Consider the following 19,238-nt stretch of genomic DNA (forward strand, 5'->3'; position numbering starts at 1 on the left):
AAAGTAGGAATAGCCGAAATTGTAGGAAAGATGAGAGAAAATCGGCTCCGGTGATTTGGACATGTGCAAAGAAGGCCGACTGACGCTCCGGTTCGAAGATGTGACTACGGGACAGAGGTTCAGGGCAGAAGGGGTAGAGGAAGACCTAGGAAAACTTTGGAAGAGACTCTAAGAAAAGACTTAGAGTACTTGGATCTAACGGAGGACATGACACAAAACCGAGCGCAATGGCGTTCTAGGATTCATATAGCCGACCCCACTTAGTGGGAAAAGGCTTTGTTGTTGTTGTTGTACTCGTAATACAAGTGGTACTCTACGTATTATTATATAAGTGGTGAAAAATCTTACTTTTTATATTATCAATATTTTAACATAAGAATCTCACTACTTGTACAGAGACACATGATACACTACTCCGTGTTCTGATCACATTAAAAAATCTCTCAATCGATTGAGACTCGATTGGCTGGCATGGAAATGTGCCCCACATCTGGGACACTTACTGTCTTTTTAATTTTGCCATTGAAAAATGATTTCTTCACCACTTTTAGGATTGGTTTGGTATTGCTGTGCTTTGAAAAAAAATTGTATATGTTGTGCTGTGAGAATAAGCTCATTTTTGTTGCTTCACGTTTTCAGTTTTTTTTTTCACCTAAAACTATGAAAATAAGCTGTTTTTAAGTGTTTACCAAACATTTTTTTGAGATCAGCTTTTTTTGATACCCAATTTTTATAAAAGCATCACAGTACCAAACAAGTACTTAATCTCATACATCCTTTTATTTGTTAACATTGAGCTCTAACAGACCTTCAAAAAGTAAAAAATATAAGCTTGAGGAAAAGATGGTAATCTCTCGTACCTTTCATTTAGTAATAGGCCGAAATTGCAATAAAGTTTGTGACATATCCTTAACATATTTAATTGGGCTGATATTTTCCCTAAACATGTATTTTTTTCCTTCTTGAAACTCATATTTTAGTTTCTATTTAATATTTACCCAAATTCAACTAAATTAATCTAATTGTAGGTTTGGAGAGCACTAGTAAAATAGAAATGAAATTATAAAGCTTGACTCAAGATCTGACTAATTTTAGACACCATATCATTTAAGGCATGAAAATATAGCATGGAATCTGATTCGGCTAATTTATTTACTATTAATGTTGCGAAAATTGTAAAACTTGCAACTCGTGCATGAGACGATTCGTTGAACCCAACCCTTTACAGATATGCAATTATTACAAAAATGTTTTCAGATTCATCCAACCTTATCAAGACCTAAAATTATTGAAAACAATTCTTAAGTTCAACTATATATACTCGTAGATTTGGAGACACTGCAAGTGCACAACGATCATAATTATTTTTCTCTAGGTATCAAAAACTTGAAAACCTATGGAGAAAGGTTCGCTCAAACTGATTTTCCTTGTTGCTTTATTGGTCGCATTTGCTGGTAAAATACTTTGCTCAAATAACTTTTATTACGCTCACTTTTTCTCATATTTCCCTGATCACCTTTTCTCTTTAAACTTGTGCAACTTGCCACATACATAGTATATGTTATAAGCATGTGATATTTCTAATTAATAATTAAGGAAATATTTGTGGTAGGTGTACAAGTTGGAGTCGAAGCAGGGGACCTATGGCAACCTGGTCTCTGCAGAACAATTGATGATTGTGATGACCCCGTCAAATGTAAATGCAACGCTGGTCTATGTGTTTGTCCTAAGGAAGTGGTGAAATTAACGTTTGAAGCCTCATCTGCATACTCGCAAGAGCATAAGGAAACCCCGTAATCAAAAGTCTCTTAATTCTCACATTAGATTGTTAAACTGTTTGTGCGGTCCTATTAAACCACACAAGTTACAAATGTGAGGACTATTTGAATAAATAATAAATAACACCAACTGTTGTAAATAGTATAATATGTATGCCCACATGCATACAGTAAACATGTCATATGTTTAACAGTGTTTTTGTTTGTTTCCATGGTGATGCTCTATAAAAAGAGCTTTACGAATGTTCAACAAAGCAGAGAGAAAAAAGGAAGAGAAAAATATATAATAGCAATAATATACATTACTTCCTCTGCAACAGCTTGTGTTGGTATAATACTCTGCAACTGCTTCGTTCCTGTCCCGAATAAAGATTATCTCTCTATAACTTTTACATTTTTATAACACGTTATCAGCACGAGTCTCTACGTATAACCATGTCTCATTTACATTCACTAAACAATAAAGGAAATCATTCTCTCATTTCTCTCCGCCGAACGAAAAAAAAGAAAAAAAAAATGCTTCCTCTAAGGTTTTTCCTGTTCATCTTCTTCATCTGCCTCAACTGCGCGGTATATCCTCGCGACGAACTGTTTGCTCCATGCCTGCTCGTAGTTCTCCAACTAGCGGTTACATACATCTTTGATTACTTGTTTGGTTTGGATATTGATTACTAACATAGTATTTATATTGATTTTACTGCAATCCAAGATGGTGCGGTACAATCGCCCATCTTGAACTGCAAATTTCATCTTACTGCGATCCAAGATGGTGCGGTATCATCGCCTATCTTGGACTGCATATCTACTTTTACTGCAAATTTCAGGTGGAGCGGTATAATCGCTCTCCTTGCTCTCCAAATTTAAATTTACCTGTTGTTTAATTTCATTGCAATTTTAGGTGGTGCGGTATAATCGCCCTCCTTGCTCTCCAAATTTAAATTTACCTGTTGTTTAATTTCATTGCAATTTTAGGTGGTGCGGTATAATCGCCCACCCTGCTCTGCGTATTTCAATTTTCTTGCTACTTGAGTGGTGCGGACTAATCGCCCATTCCATGTTAGATTCTTTCAATGAGAATGGTGCGGTAAAATCGCCCTTCTCATTCACCCTGAAAATCTCGAGCTAGAAGTTTCGAGTGCTTATCATTTTGGCTTGAAGATCAAAATGAAAAATTTGTAATAACCAGAAGTTCTAACATCACATTCCTTTAGGAATACATATTACTGCAAGTTCTTACACATCTCATTTTCTTTCAGAAAAGAAAATGGCAAACTTGGCTAAGCTTGAATATGCTGCCCTGGACATTACCGGGAAGAATTACCTTACTTGGGTACTTGATACCAAGATCCATCTGGAAGCAGGGAATCTTGGAGATACCATCAGGGATGAAAGCAGCTCATCTTCTCAAAATCGGGCGAAGGCTATGATCTTTATTCGCCGCCATTTTGATGAGGCACTAAAGAGTGAGTACTTAACGGTTGAAGATCTGTTAGCTCTCTGGGAGGCCTTGCGAAGCAGATACAATCACCAGACAACGGTGATTCTTCCAAAAGCTCACTATGAGTGGTCTCACCTGAGAATTCAGGATTTCAAATTAGTGGCGGAGTACAATTCTGCGTTGTTCAGGATTACCTCTCAGATGAAGCTCTGTGGGGATACCATTACTGATGAAATGTTGCTGGAAAAGACTTACAACACATTTCATGCCAATAACGTGCTCCTGCAGCAGCAGTATAGAGCGAGAGGCTACACTGAATACAACCAGCTGATATCTGTGCTTCTGGTAGCTGAACAGAACAATGAGCTCCTGATGAAAAACCATAATTCCCGACCTACTGGATCTGCACCATTCCCAGAAGTAAATGCTGCTTCCCTCGAAGTGAACGCCACATCCTCTGGTGGTAATTATCATAAACAAGGACGTGGCCACAAACGAGGTTGATGGAATAGGAAAGGCAAGAACCATGGTGGTCAGTTTCACAACCAGGTTCAGAGGCATAATTCTGGCCCAAGCTTCAAAAATGTGAATCGTCACAAAGGCAAAGCTAACATGACCAATGCTCCCAGGAACTCTGAATGAGCCTGCCATAGGTGTGGTGGCAATGGGCATTGGGTGCGAACTTGTCGTACCCCAAAACATCTGGTGGAGTTGTATCAAGCCTCCCTCAAGAAGAAGGGTGTCGAGACCAATTTTCTCGACCAGGCTAAACCAATGGATATACCTGATCCAGTGTTTGATTTATCAGGGCAATTTGACGCAACTCACCTAGATGTTTCAGACTTCATTATGGAAAGGGGGAATGAAGTATATCGGTCCGACTAAATCGTTTATGTTTGATGTACTTTTATTATGCTGAACTTGTTGTCTAAAACTAGTTTTTCAGATTCAATAAAAATGGCATGTAAATTTCCTGTTATAAATTGTTTGTTAACTGTGATTCCATTTACTCAAAAAGCATGGATAAAAACTGTGGTTATTCTCAGAACATGAGAAATGGCGGAGATATTTGTCTTGCAGACAGTGCAACCACACATACAATACTTCGTGATCGAAAGTATTTCTCAAGCTTAATGCTTACAAAAGTAGGGGTAACAACAATATCAGGACCTTCAGATGTAATTGAAGGCTCAGGGAAAGCCCAGATTATGTTACCAAATGGAACAATATTGTCCATACAAAATGCATTGTATGCTACTCGATCTACTCGAAATTTGTTGAGTTTCAAAGACATACGTATAAATGGATACCACATTGAAACGAAAAGTGCAAAAAATGTGGAGTATCTATGCATTACCTCCAATGATACCCAGAAGCGTATATTGGAGAAGTTGCGTGGTTTTTCGAGTGGATTATATTATACATACATAAGGACAGTTGAATCACATACTATCATGAACCAGAAGTTTATTGATTCAAAGGTTTACATGCTTTGGCATGACCGTCTGGGTCATCCAGGATCCACCATGATGCGTAGGATCATTACCAACTCTAATGGACATCCATTATTGAGCAGAGACATTGCTATCTCAAATGATAACCCTTGCAAGGCTTGTTCTCAAGGGAAGTTGGTAATTAGACCATCATAACTAAAGGTTGATGCTGAATCCCCATCATTTCTACAAAGAATTCAAGGGGATATATGTGGACCTATTCAACCATCTTGTGGACCATTTCGATATTTTATGGTTTTGGTTGATGCATCCACCAGATGGTCACATGTTTGTCTCTTGTCTACTCGGAATGTAGCTTTTGCGAGACTTCTTGCTCAGATAACTAAGTTACGAGCACAATTCCCAGATTATCCCATTAAATCAATCCGACTTGATAATGCTGGTGAATTTACGTCTCAAACCTTTGATGATTACTGCATGACATTGGGCATTGATGTTGAACACCCTGTTCCTCATGTCCATACTCAAAATGGTTTAGCAGAAGCATTGATCAAGCGGCTTCAGTTAATAGCCCGCACTCTGATTATGAAAACCAAATTGCAAGTTTCTGCATGGGGACATGCCATTCTACATGCTGCATCATTGGTTCGATTGAGACCTATAGCCAACCACCAATACTCCTCAATACAACTCATGTTTGGACATCAGCCAAACATTTCACATTTACGAGTTTTTGGTTGTGCTGTTTATGTGCCTATTGCACCCCCGCAACGCACTAAAATGGGACCTCAGCATAGACTGGGAATTTATGTGGGTTTTGATTCACCATCTATTATTAGATATTTGGAACCCTTGACAGGTGATATGTTTACAGCTCGTTTTGCTGATTGTCATTTTGATGAGACAATCTTCCCATCGTTAGGGGGAGAAAAGACCGTTCCAGAAGAACAGACAGAGCTGACATGGGTTGTTCCCACCTTGTCTCATTTTGATCCTCAAACCATTCAATGTGAAAATGAAGTGAAAAGGATCGTTCATCTTTAAAGCATTGCCAATCAAATGCCAGATGCATTTAATGACGCTATGAAAGTGACAAAATCGCATATACCAGCTGCAAATGCACCTGCCAGAATTGATGTCCCTGTTGGACAAAATAAAGTGGCAGCGAATGATTCATCTGGTGCACGCCTGAAGCGTGGTAGACCACTAGGTTCAAAAGATTCAGCCCCTTGAAAGAGAAAGACGAGGGCACAACTGAATCCAAATGAAATCATTCAGGAAGAGAGAGTAAATGACAAATCCACAATTCATGACTCTGGACTTCCAGAAGAAGAAAATGGCCCTGAAGAGACAGAAGTACATGAAAGCAAAGAAATCTCCATAAATTATGCATGTACTAATGAATTGTGGGATCGGAATGAAATAATCATTGACGATATGTTTGCATTCGCAGTAGCCACTGAAATCATATTAAGTGATGATATTGAGCCCCGCTTTGTTGATAAATGCAAACAGAGACAAGATTGGCCTAAGTGGAAAGATGCAATCCAGGCAGAATTAAATTCCTTGGAAAGGTGAAGTGTTTTTGGACCAGTAGTCCAAACCCCAACTGATGTAAACCCCGTAGGTTACAAATGGGTATTTACAAGGAAACACAATGAGAAAAACGAGATTGCTAGATACAAAGCACGACTCGTTGCACAAGGCTTTTCACAAAGACTTGGAATTGATTATGAGGAGACATACTCTCCTGTAATGGACACAATTACGTTCCGTTACTTAATAAGTTTGGTGATTTCAGAAAAACTTGACATGCGACTGATGGATGTCATCACCGCGTATCTATATGGAGAATTAGATACTGACATATATATGAAAGTCCCAGAAGGACTTAAGTTGCCTGAAGCAACAAACAAACCACGGGGTATGTTCTCAATCAAATTAAGGCGATCACTATATGGGCTGAAACAATCTGGGCGAATGTGGTATAATCGTCGCAGTGAGTATTTGATTAAAGAAGGATATATCAACAATGTCATCTGCCCTTGTGTGTTCATTAAGAAATCCAACTCTGGATTTGCTATAGTGGCAGTATATGTTGATGATATGAACTTAGTTGGGACTCCTGAAGAGCTCCATAAAACTGCTGAATATCTGAAAAACGAATTTGAAATGAAAGACCTTGGGAAAACCAAATATTGTCTAGGCCTGCAGATCGAGCATTGTGTTAGTGGAATTTTGGTCCATCAATCAGCTTACATTGAAAAAATACTGAAGCGATTTGGCATGGACAAGGCTTATCCACTTAGCACCCCAATGGTCGTTCGTTCTTTAGACATTAAGAAAGATCCATTCCGTCCAAAGGAAGATGATGAACTGGTCCTTGGTCCAGAAATACCATATTTAAGCGTAATATGTGCTTTATTGTATTTAGCACAATGTACTAGACCAGATATAGCTTTTTCAGTTAACTTGTTAGCCAGGTACAGCTCTGCTCCAACAATTCGTCATTGGAAGGGAGTCAAAGATGTTCTACGATACCTTCGTGGGACAACAGATATGGGTCTCTTCTACTCAGACAAGCCCACAAATGAACAAATCCTTGTTGGATACGCAGATGCTGGTTTTCTCTCCGATCCGCATAAAGCCCGCTCACAAAATGGATATGTGTTCACTAATGGAGATACTGCAATTTCATGGCGATCAACGAAGCAAACGCTAGTTGCAACATCTTCCAATCATTCGGAAATAATTGCTCTACATGAAGCAAGTCATGAATGTTCTTGGTTAAAATCAATGATCCATCACATCCGGAATTCATGTGGTCTACCTTCAAAGACAAACACTCCAATTGTCATCCATGAAGATAATGCAGCCTGTGTCGCCCAGATGAAGGAAGGATTTATCAAAGGTGATAAGACTAAACACATATCTCCAAGATTTTTCAGCGCACATGAGCTTCAGAAGGCTAAAGTTATTGAAGTCAGACAAATCTGTTCCAATGAAAATTTAGCAGACTTGTTCACCAAATCTCTACCAAAGTGCATATTTCAGAAGCTAGTGCAGGGAATCGGATTACGTCGGCTTACAAATTTGAAGAATGCAGAATCAGGGGGAGATCCAATTCAGGGGGAGCATCCATGATACATGCATGTTGTACTCTTTTTTCTTCGCTTAGGATTTTTCCCACTGGGTTTTTCCTATCAAGGTTTTAACGAGGCAACATAAGCATGCTCAACACCATCCGGATAAAGTTGTACTCTTTTTCCTTCGCTATGTTTTTTTTCCCACAGGGTTTTTCCAAGCAAGATTTTAATGAGGCAACTGATGTTGATATGTGGGCATCCAAGGGGGAGTGTTGTAAATAGTATAATATGTATGCCCACATGCATACAGTAAACATGTCATATGTTTAACAATGTTTTTGTTTGTTTCCATGGTGATGCTCTATAAAAAGAGCTTTACGAATGTTCAACAAAGCAGAGAGAAAAAAGGAAGAGAAAAATATCTAATAGCAATAATATACATTACTTCCTCTGCAACAGCTTGTGTTGGTATAATACTCTGCAACTGCTTCGTTCCTGTCCCGAATAAAGGTTATCTCTCTATAACTTTTACATTTTTATAACACCTACTTATTTATAGTTGGTTCAATTTCTTTGTGTGCATGCATATTAACAAAAATACGCTAACAAGACAAACTATCACAATTTTCTGTTTCAAAATAAAAAATGAAAGTTTAATTGGGAATTTGAGGTATTTTAATTTTTTATTCATGTATCCATTCTAATTTTAAATGATCCTCTCCAAATCCTAGTATATTCAATAACGATTTTAAGAGAATTTATAAGAATCCACATAAATTTGGATGTATTTTATTAGGATTTTAAAGGTGTTTAGAACCGTAGTATATAAGTGGTGATTTTAAGTGATTTTTAAAGTTAAAAATTCTGAAAAAAAATGGAGAAATTTTATAGTGTAGTTTAATAACACCTCTAGATATCAAAAAATTGAAAAACAAATACAGAGAAAAAGTTCGCTCAATCTTGCTTTCCTCGTTGCTTTATTGTTTGAATTTGTTGATAAAACATTTCACACAAATATTATTTATTCACTTGTGATGTACCTACGGCACGGTGGCAGCCAGTGCTCCGAACAGTGCTAGACCCAATGATAATTGCGGAGAGATTCCAACACAAATTGAATCTTGAAGATTGAGCTTTGCTTTTATTGTTTGTCGTTTTTTGCATATCAAACATCTTATGTTTATTAAGCCGTTGGTGCTTCCACCATTTTCTCTTCCTTTTCATGGCAACCTAATTGAAGTAGGAAAAGGTATGTATGAGTAGGAGCATTACAATTTAGAGAGCAATGAGTGAGGTGATTGTACAGAATATGATGATGAAACCCATCAGGCCACCTTTGCTTTGTACCCTATTTTTAATCATCTTTTCAAAGAATGTGCAGCACATGTGACACTTGGATCACAATTCTCCCCTTTCGACGTTTTATTCTATTTTCCATAGTTTAATTGCTTTAATAATAAAGTGATTGTGACGATGAATTAGAGAAAGAGATCGAAATACCATTCTTTGCTTAGTCAGATCTCAAAAGCAGCATTGAAAAATTGGAACAAATAACTTTTCTTGGATGTCTAAATGATTTTTAAATTAAATAACATTTTACAAATATGATTTTACATGATGATAAAGAAAATGAACAATTTGTATGGTTGAGATACATTAATCATAGATGAAAAAACAAGTTTAGGTTCCTCCATAGGAACACAAGGATTATCTATAATTTATAACTAACCACTAAACAATTCACAAATTAGGTTTGTCCTAGTCTCGCAGAGAAGACTACTGCATGCATCTAAGTTGCGGAGGGAAGTGACCACAAATTAGTTTCGTCAGTTAAGCAAGGCTCCTTAAAAAGACAAAAACAAAAAACAAAGAGAGGAGAGAGCTTTAAGAGGCCTATTTATGTTTCTGTTTCTGTTGAATTACATATTAACGGTAAAATAAGTTAAAGAAGCTCAAAAGGTAAAGAAGCAATTGTGGAAATTGGGACCGAGTTAAGGACAAACATAAAGTTACTTCTTTTCCAGAGCTTTCTTTTCTCATGTTATCAAGAGCTGAGCTGCTTCAACTTGTCATGTAAATTATTCGAAGAGATGGAAAATCGCATGGTGGTGAGTTCACATAAAAAACATTGTGATTTGTGAACATGACTAGAATGTCCTTCATATAACCTCCCCTGTTTCTCTGCATTATATGTTTGTATTAGTTTGAAAGGTGCCTTTGCAGGGCCTTGGCCAGGCCCTCAAGCTTTCAATCAAAGCTAAAGCAATATTGAGCGTGCCACTGTTAGTTTAGTCTAACATAATGAATTTTAACTGTCAAGTGGATTGATTACTTACGCCACAAGTTATTGGGCTTCTGAGTTCAAATGGATTGTTTACAGATGAGTTAAATCCATAAAAGGCTCTTTTCTGTGCCTTATGGACAAGAACTTTTGAGGCAATAATAACAATTATCGAAGTTACCAATGAGTTGAAAACAATCGAAACAACTTTTTGGGTTGAGTTAAGGACAATGTCACTAAGACATTTTGTGGCTCTATCCAAGATATACAAGCAGTGTCAAATTGCTACGCCTTCTCCAAGATAAATCATCTAATAATCACCTCTCTAGACCCTCATTTGCACTGAGGAAGATCCAAAAACTATTATCTTCTATGTTAAACTCAAATATGTTAAATGCTTTATACTAGTTAACTCTTTTTCTTATACCTGGAAGCCTGATCAAACCCTAAATTTTACAGAGCAGACTAGAGTACGTTGAAGAAGTTGAGAAGACAGTGCCCAAAGAATCAGGAACTTCTCATCTAGTTGAGAAAGACGAGATCTTTTACTTTATCTTCAAAACAAATTCTACTTAGTTGATGAGTAGTGGTCTTCCACAAAATAAGAGAAAACGTTCTTTACTGTAGAAAATATAGAACCCGAATTTACATTAAACACAGCGTTCCAATTTCTTTGTCGGCAAAGTTTTTTTTGAAATTTAGATTTTGCGCATGAAAAAACACTGTATGAGTAACATTCAAAAAAAAAAAAAAAATGGGTGTCGTTAAACTAACAAAGGATAATCCGTTTGCTTAACAAATGAAAGGTAGATTATAGCTAATCCAATTCGGCTTAGTACTATATATGCTACCCTTGGGAGACAAATATTATCATAAAAATTTTGATTGTTCTAGTAAGATAGTTCGAACAAGTATACCGACAGTAAGGAGAGTAGTACTAATTAAGGGCACCCAACTAGTATTCTGATTTCTTAACATTAACTTATGTAACGCATAACAAATCATACACAAATGAAATGCCGGCATGCTAAAGGGGATTTAAAATATTAAGATAGGAGTCGGTTGCCAATTGGAGTACCCAAAATTAATTGGGTCATAGGAGCAGATGGCAATAGTTTCATATAGCACAAACAGTCCTAATTAAGAAAGCAAATGTCGTTTTAATGATGTTTCAGTTTTAACATGGAGAGTAATCCAACTATTTACAAACCATTGCAAACTCTATTTTTTTCCGATTTAAGATTCATACTCTCAACAATTTACAAATTAGGATACAAGTTTGTTCTAGTATGACAGAGAATACTATGCTACTACATGCGTCAAAGTTGAAACAGAGAGAAATGACAACTTAGTTTCGCCTAGCATCTTCATAGTGTCCTTAAAAGACAAAAACAAAAATCAAAAGAGGGGAGTGTTTTAAGAGGCCTCCTTCTATTTTTGTTTATGTTAAAATTGGGTAAAAGAAGTTGAAGAAGCTCAGAAGCTCAACAGCTTAAAGAGTTAGTTGTGGAAATTGGGACCAAAAGCACAAACATACAGTTAATTCTTTTCCACAGCTTTTCTTTTCTCATGTTATCAAGAGTCGAGTTGCTTCAATTGGTCATGTTTATACCATATTTAGGGCCTTGTATTTAGACCTCGTATAAATACTCGGGGGACTTAAATGTAATTATGTGATAAAGGAATGGGCAAATATGTAATAAGTGAGGAGTCCTTATTCTATAAAAGGACCCCTCACCCTCACAATTAGAAAAGGGCTCACTCTCACTCTCGGAGACCAATTTCTAGGCCCTCTCACCCCCTCTCAAAGCTCCTACTCTCAGAGCTCTCTCCCTCAGATAAATACATATTCAGTGTGGACGTAACCCAAACATTGGGGTGAACCATGATATATCTTATGTCATTTACACTCTGGAGAAGCCCAAAGACGGCGCCAATGTTTGGGCTTCTCCAGAAAACTTTCGCAGACCTCCAACCACCTCTGCCTCCTCTCTCAGTCAGTCAACACGGAAACCAAAGATTTCAGCTGCAAATTCACCTGCTTTTGCAGCCCATCCACGCCACCATGTCCTCATATTTCCACCGAGTTCCAAAGTGCTCACCAGAAAAAATGATGGCTTCCATGTCTTTCTCTACAACTTTTTCAACACCTTTACAGATTTTTCTCAAGCAAAAACAAAAATAAGCACGAATTCTTTAGCTTCATGCCCTCCCATGGCGTGTTGGATCAAATCCTCACTTGGGTCTCCTAATCGGCATTTTTTCGAAATGGGTGGTCTTTCCAATCGGAGAATTTTAATGGGTTTCTGATCAAATCTTGGTCTTTGGTTGTCTATGCTAAAGCAACTACAACAACATCTCTATATATCTCTCATGTCCCTCGTCTCTATCTTGTCCCTTATCGCTCAGCCTGACACATTAATCAACACACCCAACTGAAAGAGGGGTAGTTTCGTGATTACCCTGATTCCGCCATGGGCATTCCCTGCGACGACATCGTCGTTATCAAGCCGAGGAAGGCTCCTGATGAGCCATCTGTCCTCACCGTCAACTGTCCCAACAAGGCCGGCCTCAGCTGTTATTAGGAGAGGTTGAAAGATCAGCTCTCGTCCGCGTGCCCGTCGTCGTGCTTCTTCTCATTTTATCTCAATCAAATCTCCAACGTCCCAACGCCTTCTTTGGTCTATCTGTTGAAGTTTGGGTGCCACGACCAGAGAGGCTCACTCCACGATGTTTGAGCCATCGTGCGATTTGGGCAAGAATTTGTGGGATCTCGCGATGGCCCAGATGGTTTATGATGATGTTGTTGGGGTTGGAGTGGTCGAGGAGATAAAAAATCAATGGCTTTTCTCAGTTTTCAGCATCTGTCAATTTGGCGGAGGAACGAAAGATGCCAAAATTAACTGCTGAGAGTACCTGGGATTTTGAGATGTGATTCATTATTGTATCTGATAACCAACTTAGAACTGTCTCTGCCACGTGTTCCACAACGAGTGCATTGACAGGGGGCTGGAGTATAATGATCATCATCATCACCATCACGACGAGGACAATCACAAAACTTGCCCGCTCTGCAAGACTCCATTGTTGACGTCATTGTAGAAGCGGAGCCTGAGTTGGGACCTTGCAGGCTTAAAAGGGACGGTCAAATAAGAGGCTTATTTCATTGAACAAAGTTAAACAGCATGAAAAAGGAGATTCAATGTGCGGCGATCCAGTATGGAACTGGTGCAATTTCAGGTTTCTTCCACCAGGACCATGTCCAAGTCGGTGATCTTGTTGTTAAGGATCAGGACTTTATTGAGGCAACCAAAGAGCCTGGAGTCACATTTGTGGCAGCTAAGTTTGATGGTATTCTTGGACTTGGATTTCAAGATATCTCAGTTGGAGATGCTGTTCCTGTCTGGTATAATTTGGTCAATCAAGGTCTTGTTAAAGAACCAGTTTTCTCATTTTGGTTAAATCGCAATACAGAAGGGGAAGAAAGGGGTGAGATTGTCTTTGGTGGGGTTGATTCTAGTCATTTCAAGGGTGAGCATACATATGTTCCCGTGACTCAGAAAGGCTACTGGCAGTTTGATATGGGTGATGTCTTAATTGATGGTGAATCATCTGGATTTTGTGCTAATGGCTATTCAGCAATTGCTGACTCAGGCACCTCCCTATTGGCTGGACCAACGGAAGTATGGAGAGGTGGTGGAGGCTGTGATCATGAGGGATCGTGCAAAAGGGGAGATAAGATTAATGTACTTATCATTCCTTGTTTGCCATCTGCAAAAGAGAAAAGAAGACAGAAACAAAAGCAAAAGTAAAGCAGAAAAGGAAAAGAGAAAAAAAGAAGAGAGGAACATGGAGACATTTCAAAAGCAAGGAATAAACACCCCACCAGAATGATGTAATTTATTTTATCTTTCGGAAATATCTGTATAAACCCCATTAGAGGGTAACTAAAAAAAAATAAAATAGCAAAGCCCAAAACAAATGGGCTGGCATGTTGTGGAGGGCGAAGGCTCATAAGCCCGAAATAGCACCAACCAGGTGATCAAAAGTATGCCCAGTACTCTAAAAATTATTCGGTAACCCGCCGCTATTACCACCAACCAGGTGATGAAGTATACAACCCGTACTCTAAATATCATTTGGCAACTAGCCATTCATGCCACCAACCAGGTGATGAAATGTAAACCCGTACTCTAATATCATTTGGCAACTAGCCATTCATGCCACCAACCAGGTGATGAAATGTACAACCCGTACTCTCCTTCATGCCACCAACTAGGTAAACAAAAGTACGCTCAGTACTTCAAATTATACATGAGCATTACTCATGTCAATCATACATAAACATTCATGAGTATCACTCATATCAATCATACATAAACATTCATGAGCATCACTCATATCAATCATACATAAACATTCATGAGCATCACTCATGTCAACATTCATGAGCATTACTCATGTCAACATCCATGAGCATCACTCATGTCAATCAAACATTCATGAGCATCACTCATGTCAATTAAACACTCATGAGCATCACTCATGTCAATCAGCTTCAAAAGCTTCATTTACAAAAGCTCTAGCTTCAAAAACTTCATTTACAGAGCTCCAGTTTCAAAGCTTCACTTGCAAAGCTTCATTTACAAAGCTTCAATGCAGGATATACAAATACCACATCCGAACAACCGCCACTTCGGCCCATACATGAATTCAATTTGAAGTCTCCAGCCAACAGACTCTATTGACTGAAAACTTGAGGGACTACACTATACACCATATATTGGGCCTCAACTAGGCCTCATGAAAAATACTTGGGGGACTCTAGCCCATTATTTATGTATTGAGAAGCGAGCCCTTATTTTATAAAAGAGACTCCCTCACCATCATTAGAGCAGCATCAACTATAGCTCATTATTCATGTATTGAGGAGCGAACCCTTATTTTATAAAAGGGACTCATTCACCATCATTAGAGAGCAACGCCGCCAGCTGAGCAACCGTCTCGCCGCGAGCATCAACTCTAGCCCATCATTTATGTATCGAGGGAATGAGCCCTTATTCTATAAAAAGGACTCCCTCACCATCATTAGAGGGCATCAACTCTAGCCTATCATTCATGTATTAAGGAGCGTGTGCTACTTCTAGTTGAGCGTCATTTCAGATTGAGCACCGCCTCATATCAAACATCAGTTCAAGACAACATCTAGTTACTTCGGCCCACACATGGACTGAATTTCAAGTCTCCAGCTAAAAGACTCTCTTGACTGAAGACTTGGGGGACTACTGTTTATACCATATTTAGGGCCTCGTATTTAGACCTCATATAAATACTCGGGGGACTTAAATGTAATTATGTGATAAAGGAAGGGGCAAATATGTAATAAGTGAGGAGTCCTTATTCTATAAAAGGACCCCTCACCCTCACAATTAGAAAAGGGCTCACTCTCACTCTCGAAGACCAATTTCTAGGCCCTCTCACCCCCTCTCAAAGCTCCCACTCTCAGAGCTCTCTCCCTCAGATAAATACATATTCAGTGTGGACGTAGCCCAAACATTGGGGTGAACCACGATATATCTTGTGTCATTTACATTTCATGCAGATTCACGGTCGGATTTACGTTGTTCCAAGACCTCCGGTTTTGTGCATCAACAGGTCATATAAATTAATTGAATAGAAAAGAAAAATCACATGGTGGTGAGTACACAACTGTACAAGTAACATGTGGTTAAACTAATGATGGATAATCCGTTTACTTAACAAATTTAATGTGAATTATAACTAATGCAATCCTCCGATTTAGTAATTTATACACAAACACGCACATGCACATACATGAACAGTGTAAGAGTAAAAAGCTATGCTAGGAGCAGAAGGGGAGGGAGTGACTGTGGACTATAGTAAGCTTTCAGTTTTTAACTGGAGGGAAAGGGAAGGGTGGTAGGAACACCAGAAAATGTCGTCAACCTTAAAAGCCGAAAAGGCAAACAAAAACTCAAAGAGTAGGTACAAGACCACAATACATATAGGCCCCCATTCAAATGAGTTCCCCCTTTATATAATACGTGTGTACTACTACTAGCAGAGAGGAGAAGGCCTGTTTCTGTTTAGGATTAACAAAAGAAGCTTCAAAGCTTCAATTAACAATTCTGGAAAATAATGGACCCCAAAATTAGAGACCCTTCTCAAATTTGGGCTAAAAGCTAGCTCTCCAATCCAATCCATTTACTAAGCTCTTCAAGGCTGAGGGAAGAATAAATAAGAATCTTCCCATATATACAAAAAGCAACAAGCACACAACTACCGTAATCTATTTTTGTCCCGATATTAATTTCGTTGTTTTCAATTCAAAACTTAATTGCGTTCTTAATTTCATGATCGAGCGGTGTTTATGCCTTTCAGCCTTGCTTTGTGGGGTTTATTTTTGGAAGGGTCTTTAATAAAAAGCTAACTAGCTCAACAGACCAGACTGGAAACCCTAAACCACATTTCTGGTAAAAAAACGTTCGAAGATGGATCGAGAAAACCAATTTTAAACATAAGTACTTTAATTTCTGTTTCTTGCTTGCTAGCCCCTCTATGCTTTAAAAAAGTAACTAATGCCAACTACCGAAAGGAATTATAATGCAAATCTAGAGTCTCCAGTCCAGATGGAAGCCAGGAGGTGATAGTCCGCTGCAACTGCATAGAAAAAAGTAAATGATTTTTAAATTAAAAGATGTATTAATTAGGATTTTAAAGGCGATAGTATTAAGTGGTGATTTTAAATGATTTTTAAAGTGAAAGATTTTCAAGCAAAATAGAGAGATTTTACAGTGTATTTAAGAATAGCTCTAGATATTAATAAATTGAAAAGAAAAAAAAAGAGTAAAGGTTCGCTCAATCTTGCTTACTCGTTGCTTTATTGATTGAATCTGTTGATAAAATATTTCGCACAAATATTATTATTCACTTTTGATGTACTTATGGTGCGGTGGCAGCTGCTGCTCCGAGCGATGTCTAATCCAGTGATAATTGCGGAGAGATTCCAGCGTAATTTGAATCTTGAAGATTGAGCTTTACTTTTATTGTTTGTCGTTTTTCGCGTATCAAACATTGTTAGTCAGATCTCAAAAGCACGCATTGAAAAATTGGTACAAATAACTTTTCTTGGATGTTTAATGATCTTAAGTTGAATAATTTTTTACAAATATAATCTTTAGTTACATGATGATAAAGAAGATAAACAAGTTGAATAATCTTTTACAAATATAATAATAATCTTTTACAAATATAATCTTTAGTTACATGATAATAAAGAAAATAAACGGTTTGTATGGTTGATATACATTAATCATAAATGAAAAAATAATTAGGTACCTCCATATGAACACAAGATTATCTATAATTTATACCACTCCACTTCATAAGAAAACTCCCCATCTCTTTTTTATCTCCTGCATGCATATCGTCAAATACATTCCAACTTTCTTGATCAACAGTGACCTAGATGAACAAGAGAAACCATTACAATTCCGTACGAATGTAGCGGTACAATTGAATCGATATATAAATTTCGGTACGAATGCATTGGTACATAAGTTTTAGTACGAATGTATTAGTACATATGCTTCAGTACGAATGTATCGGTACATAAGTTTCAGTACAAAAATCGGTATCTATGTTTTAGTACAAAAATTGGTACCCAAGTTTCGGTACGATTGCTTCAAAATATAAATTTCGGTACAATTGCTTCAGAATATAAGTTTCGGTACGAATGCATCGGTGCATAAGTTTCGGTACGAATGTATCGGTACATAACTTTCGGTACGAATGCATCAGTACATACGTTTCGGTACGAATGCATCGGTACATAAATTTCAGCACGAATGTATCGGTACATAAGTTTTAGTACATACATAGGTACGTAATATGCATATATATATATATATATGTGTGTACGTAATATGCATATACATAAGGAAAAAGTTTCGCTCAACCTGATTTTGCTTGTTATTTTATTGGTCTCTACAAGTAAAATATTCGCTTGAATATTTCTATCATATTTCCCTGATAACCTTTTCTATTTCTAATTAATAATCAAGGAAATATTGTGGTAGGTGTACAATGTGAAGGCGAAGCCGTGAACCTTTGGCAACCTGGTATCTGCACAACACCTAAGGATTGTGATAACCTCGCCATACGTAAATGCAACGCGGCTGGTCTGTGTGTTTGTCCCAGGGAAGTGGAGATACTAATGTCTGAACCCTCATCTGCATACTCGAAATAGTTTCGTTCCCTATAATCACAAGTCTTTAATTCTCTCATTAGACTCTTGAACTATTTGTGCTGGCCTATTAGGGTGCGTTTGGTACGCAGACGGGACGGGACGGGACGGGACGGAACGGGACGGGACGGGACAGAACGGGACGGGACGGGACGGAATGAAGGTGTAATTTTTGAAAAAGACATGGGGTATATTTGTCTTAAAATGGTAAAACATTGTGTTCCACGGACGTGGAACAAACCCGTTCCAGGGGGGGAGGTGGAACGCAAAAACACCCAAAATCTGTCCCGTGGAACAGCCCGTTCCACCCATTTTTGGCGCACCAAACGCGGGACGGAACGCCTCGTTCCGTTCCGTCCCGTCCCGTCCCACGTACCAAACGCACCCTTAAAGCACACAAGGTACACATGTGAGGGTGAGGACTATTTGAATAAATAATAAAAGTTTTACGTTTTGCGTGCATGCATATCAACAAAAATACGCTAAAAAACGAAGTATTACAATTTTATGTTTCAAAATAAAAGTTAAATTGGAAATTTGAATCGTTTTAATTCTTTATTATATATAAGAGATGTTGGCATTAGCTTTATGTTGATGCACCATGCCAGGCTGACTCATGGAGCAGGCTTCTATTGAGGGCTTGTCCTCTAACCCCAGAATACCTTTGAGTCCCCTATTTTATGGAAGTACTTTGTCGGCAAAACTTTTGTTATATTTAAAAAGCAAATGTTGTTTTAATGATGTTTTAACATGGTAAGTAACCAAACTACTTACAAGCAATTGCAAACTCAATTCATTCTCATTTGCAAGGTTCATATTCTCAGCAATTCACAAATTAGGATTTAAGTTTATCTTCGTCTGGCAAAGAATGCTAAAGCATGTGCCAAATGAAGAGAAATGACCACAAATTAGTTTAGCCCCGCATCTTAATAGGC

At 38.0% G+C, this 19,238-nt stretch overlaps 2 protein-coding genes across 2 annotated transcripts; both read left to right on the plus strand.

Moving 5' to 3' along the window:
* The first annotated feature begins 3,042 nt into the window (after positions 1-3,042).
* LOC103454914 (uncharacterized) lies at positions 3,043-4,101 on the plus strand. Its single transcript, XM_070816525.1, has 2 exons — positions 3,043-3,679; positions 4,025-4,101. Exons 1-2 carry the CDS (start codon positions 3,043-3,045, stop codon positions 4,099-4,101), a joined length of 714 nt encoding a protein of 237 aa, XP_070672626.1.
* A 9,106-nt stretch (positions 4,102-13,207) lies between these two features.
* LOC103417509 (cyprosin-like) lies at positions 13,208-13,864 on the plus strand. Its single transcript, XM_008355688.4, has one exon. The coding sequence runs from the start codon at positions 13,223-13,225 to the stop codon at positions 13,847-13,849; it is 627 nt and encodes a 208-aa protein (XP_008353910.3). The 5' UTR covers positions 13,208-13,222; the 3' UTR covers positions 13,850-13,864.
* Positions 13,865-19,238: the final 5,374 nt, after the last annotated feature.

This window comes from Malus domestica, chromosome 17 (assembly GCF_042453785.1).
Source record: "Malus domestica chromosome 17, GDT2T_hap1".
Classification (NCBI taxonomy): Eukaryota; Viridiplantae; Streptophyta; class Magnoliopsida; order Rosales; family Rosaceae; genus Malus; species Malus domestica.